The 4,187-nt window shown below is 33.6% G+C and overlaps 1 protein-coding gene across 1 annotated transcript in view; it reads right to left on the bottom strand.

Moving 5' to 3' along the window:
- The window catches only part of LOC116844077, a 35,200-nt gene that overhangs the window by 13,418 nt on the left and 17,595 nt on the right, over positions 1–4,187 (bottom strand). Inside the window, exon 3 of the mRNA XM_032815192.1 lies at positions 2,538–2,881. Coding sequence (XP_032671083.1) covers positions 2,538–2,881 — 344 coding nt within the window. The remainder of the gene's footprint in view (positions 1–2,537; positions 2,882–4,187) is intronic.

The raw sequence follows: 4,187 nt of genomic DNA, 5'->3' as shown, positions 1-4,187 counted from the left end.
TCACGAATAAATGAAACGACACAAAATATAAAATGCCAGTTTTTTTTTATTATTTAGACAAAATAATACTTCATTATACTTTTCTAAATATTTTAATTAATAATAATTTTTCACTGAATTTTTCTACTCTCTTAATAAAATATTATCGAAATATTAATGAAATTATAATGAAATTTTAATGAAATTGGGTCAAAATTGTGAATGCTTTTCAAACATATTTCAGCAAAAGTTCATTATATTTTCAATGAATTATTTCCATCAGATACAAATATCTCAATTGAGATCTTACATGCGAAATTTTGCGGAAACCTCAACTGAGAATTCAATTGAGAATTTAATTAAGAATTCAATTGGGAATTCAATTGTGATCTCAATAGAAATTTTTCAGTAGGGTAGTTACATTTTATCTCGTATCTGTATCTAAATTTATTATTTTAGATACAGATACGAAATAAAATGCAATTTTGGTGATTTTATATATAATTGTTACTTTTTCACAAGAGACAAAGTTTTTTTCATGGTGTAAAAATATAAGATGATGTATTCCGGTGGATACGCAGTAGCTACCAATCAGAAAGTTGCCACAAATGCGAGAAACCCAACGGCTCTCATCAGACGTAACGTTAACATAATATATTTTGTGGTAACTCTCTGACTAGTTCTATTCCCACCTCCATGATACACAATGAAACACCTTGGTCGCGTTCCATTTCACGCACAATATATGCGCGCATTTATTTTACAGTTCACGTCACGTATACTGTAGGGAATGCGCGCATAATGTGTGAAACGGAACGCAACCCTTATATTCTTACACCATGGTTGCTTTATTGGGTGCGTTCAGCGAACTCAACAGTTGCACAACAGTTGAGTAATTCGTCAATGTAATTGGCCTAGATTTAGGGATCTAACAGTAAGAACCAATAATCGCTGATTGCTCACTGAGCACTTTTTCCACTGAATGCGCCCATTGGGTGCATTCAGTATTACAACCGCTCACTGAGTGCTCAGTGAGCTATTGTATCCCATTGGTATATTCTTTTAGATCTAAAAATATGTACCAATGAAATGCAAGAGCTCACTGAGCACTCCGTAATCGAAATATCTGAAAAGTATCTGGAGAGATTTAGATACATTCTTCGAGTATCTGTATCTACATCTAGTTTTTCATATAAAATTCCTATCTATATCTTCATCTAGCTACACTTTTCTTACTGTATCTGTCTCTATATCTAGCTACTTCAAAACATGTATCTGTTACAACACTGCATGTGTGATTATTCAGAAATCTTTAATATCTCGAGATTTATTGCAAACATTGCAAAACGGTATGGGACTTTTATGTTTACCTCAACTCGTTCTACGTTTCCACGAAAATTGCGCACGACAGTCTGAGATACCCTGCATATATATACATATATACATACACATATGTATCTAATTCACGTTGCAAGGTGCTATTTCCTATAAATACACAATATAATTTTAATTCGACTGAAGTAATTTTCAACCTCATCCGATATTTAATTTTGAATTACTCGCAAACTTGTGAAATGAGAACTTTTTATTCATGTGCTAAAGAAAATTATGTGCTTAAAGAAAGTTACGTGTTTAAAGAAAGTTGGTAGAAATATGAGTTTAAGCATAGTTAAGCCATTTCAATCATCTCTCAACTATTAAGAGACAAAGTTCAATGATCTATAGTACAGGTGGTATAAAAACTTAATACATTTTGAGATATTTACAAAAGGAAACAATCCAGTTAATCTTGAAGTGATCTTGAAAATTTCTAGTTTTGCAATTTTAAAGATCAGCAACTAAGAAAGAGGCAATGTTACTATAGGATACTTTTGACTTCAGAGTACTAGTTTAAAAAAAGTCTTAAATTGTAATATAAAGGGGACTGATCGAAAAATAATTTTTATATTAGAATTTAGCACTTCTCTTGAAAAACTTGATACAATATATCAACGATTTTAATTTTATTTACTTTTTTCATTTTTATTCGCCATTTGACTGAAAAAAAGTTATATTTCTTTATACTCGAAGAACTATACTTTTTGACAAATTAAAATGTAATACTTTTTTTGTAAAGATTCCCTTTACGTGTGCAATAAATTTAAATATTTAAGCGAACATTTGCAATTTTATTTCTGTTCACACAATTCTATAGACTTTAAAAAGTATATTCATTATCTTTTACTGATATTTATTAACATTTTTATAGAATAAATAAGTGAAGTCGAAATAACTGAATGTACCAAATTAAGATAGCCAGAACATGTGTAAGAATTAAATTTTACTTATTCATTAATCAAGTAATCACCATTTCTCATAAAATTTCGTAGAAAATGACAATTACTAGATTAATGAATAATATGTATCTTCATTGAGAATGTGAATTATGTGAGAAGTAAAGTAAAATTCTACGTAAAATTGAAATCAAGATTAAGTGAAAGCCTAAAATATCACACCGGACTTTCTTCGACTGACGACATTACGTAACACACAATTAAATTAAAGTGAATCACACTCACGCATTCATGATGACTTCCAGCTTGTTGTAAAGCTCCCGCCGGTGTCTCCTTTGCAGATAATAATACTCCGACTTGCGATATTTCTTCCTGCCGGGCGCGAAGCGGTACTTGACGTCGTCGTTCCATCCTGAATATTTCACGGCGCCGTTGCTATTAGCGGCCACGGCGGAACCGTGGCGGTCGTGCTTGTTGCCGGTTTGAACTTTATCATTCCTCAGCTCTAGGAAGGGTTCCAGAGCGGGCTTGCTCTCGTTGGGCAGATCGTAGGAGATGCCCCAGTTGAGGCCCTCCGTAAAGATATCGTCGTCCGGCGTGAGGGTGTGCACGGTCATGCAGAGCGCGACCTACGTATCAAATCCCATAATAATAATAAAAGGCAATAATTCCATCGTATACACACTCCCGATCCGGGATTATCCAGCGGCGGGCGCATTCAATCGGTCAGCAATTAATTATCGCGTTAATTATTGCGCAGTAGCGTAACGGAGCGACGTTACGCCCCCCATCCCCTTGTACAATTCAACGTGAAATTACGTCTATTATATTTGCATTTAAATGAATAATTATCACGCGATAAAAGTCCGCCGAGGACGACAGTTAACGCGCGCGTACGCAACGGATTTCGGGATAACGATGTGTCCTTGTCACGATTAGAAGATCACTTCGAGAGAGATTGATCGCGAGAATAGGTCACGTGATACTGTAAGGCTTGGTCTACAATATACGGAGTAAGTTTGCAGTAAAAAATAAGCCGTAAGTTTGGAGTAAAAAGTAAGCCGATTATTCTTATGATAATCGATTATGATTGATCAATTCTTACAACTTACTTTTCAAGCTTACTCTGCATATTGTAGACCAAATCATCCATATTGTTGTCCAAGATGCGCTGTTAGCTTCATCCTCAACCAACGTATTCCACTCGTGCACGATATATATTATTGACTTTTTGCGAAAAGATATTTCAAGAAATTTAAATTACATGAGAATTTTAAGTGCGACATGAACTGTTTATTCAATAATGAATTTTAACAGATCATGCTTTATCGAATGCTCTACAAAATTACACGTAGCCGAATTCTCGTACCGGCTATTTTTGTCTCTGATTTCGAATGCCTTTTCTTACACTTCTATTTCCTCTCTGTCTTTTCCTGCCTTGCCTCTTCACTTATCCTGTTTTTCACTCTGTCCTATTCCAACTCTCTTCTAGTCTCACTCTTTAAGGTAAACTCGGATATAATGGCCATACCGGAAACATGGCCATAGACTGTAATTTCTCTGATAATTACAGAACATTGCGTTTGTGTAATCAATCACAAAGATAATCGATATTTATCATAGTGTATGTGCGTACATTTTCCGAAATAGCAAGATTATGAATATTATATTATATTTTTATTTTCGACTACCTGTAAAATTTCTTATGTATCCACTAAAACTTGCTGTAATGTCGAATAAATTACAGTTAAGCTATCGCAATCAACGTTAGATACATAAAGTAGGTATGTAAATTGTAATATAACATGCATTTTTATTTTCGTTTTTACTATTTGTTTATAAGTATTATTATAACCGTCTTTCACTCATATTATGAGTAAGATGGCCCACTATCATTCTAACATTTATAAAAGTCGTTATATTTCAAAAATTACG

The sequence above is a fragment of the Odontomachus brunneus genome, unplaced genomic scaffold, assembly GCF_010583005.1.
Source record: "Odontomachus brunneus isolate Ranch 3 - 2012 unplaced genomic scaffold, Obru_v1 Obru_scaffold_003, whole genome shotgun sequence".
NCBI lineage: Eukaryota > Metazoa > Arthropoda > Insecta > Hymenoptera > Formicidae > Odontomachus > Odontomachus brunneus.
This window is presented reverse-complemented; position numbering and strand designations above follow the sequence as displayed.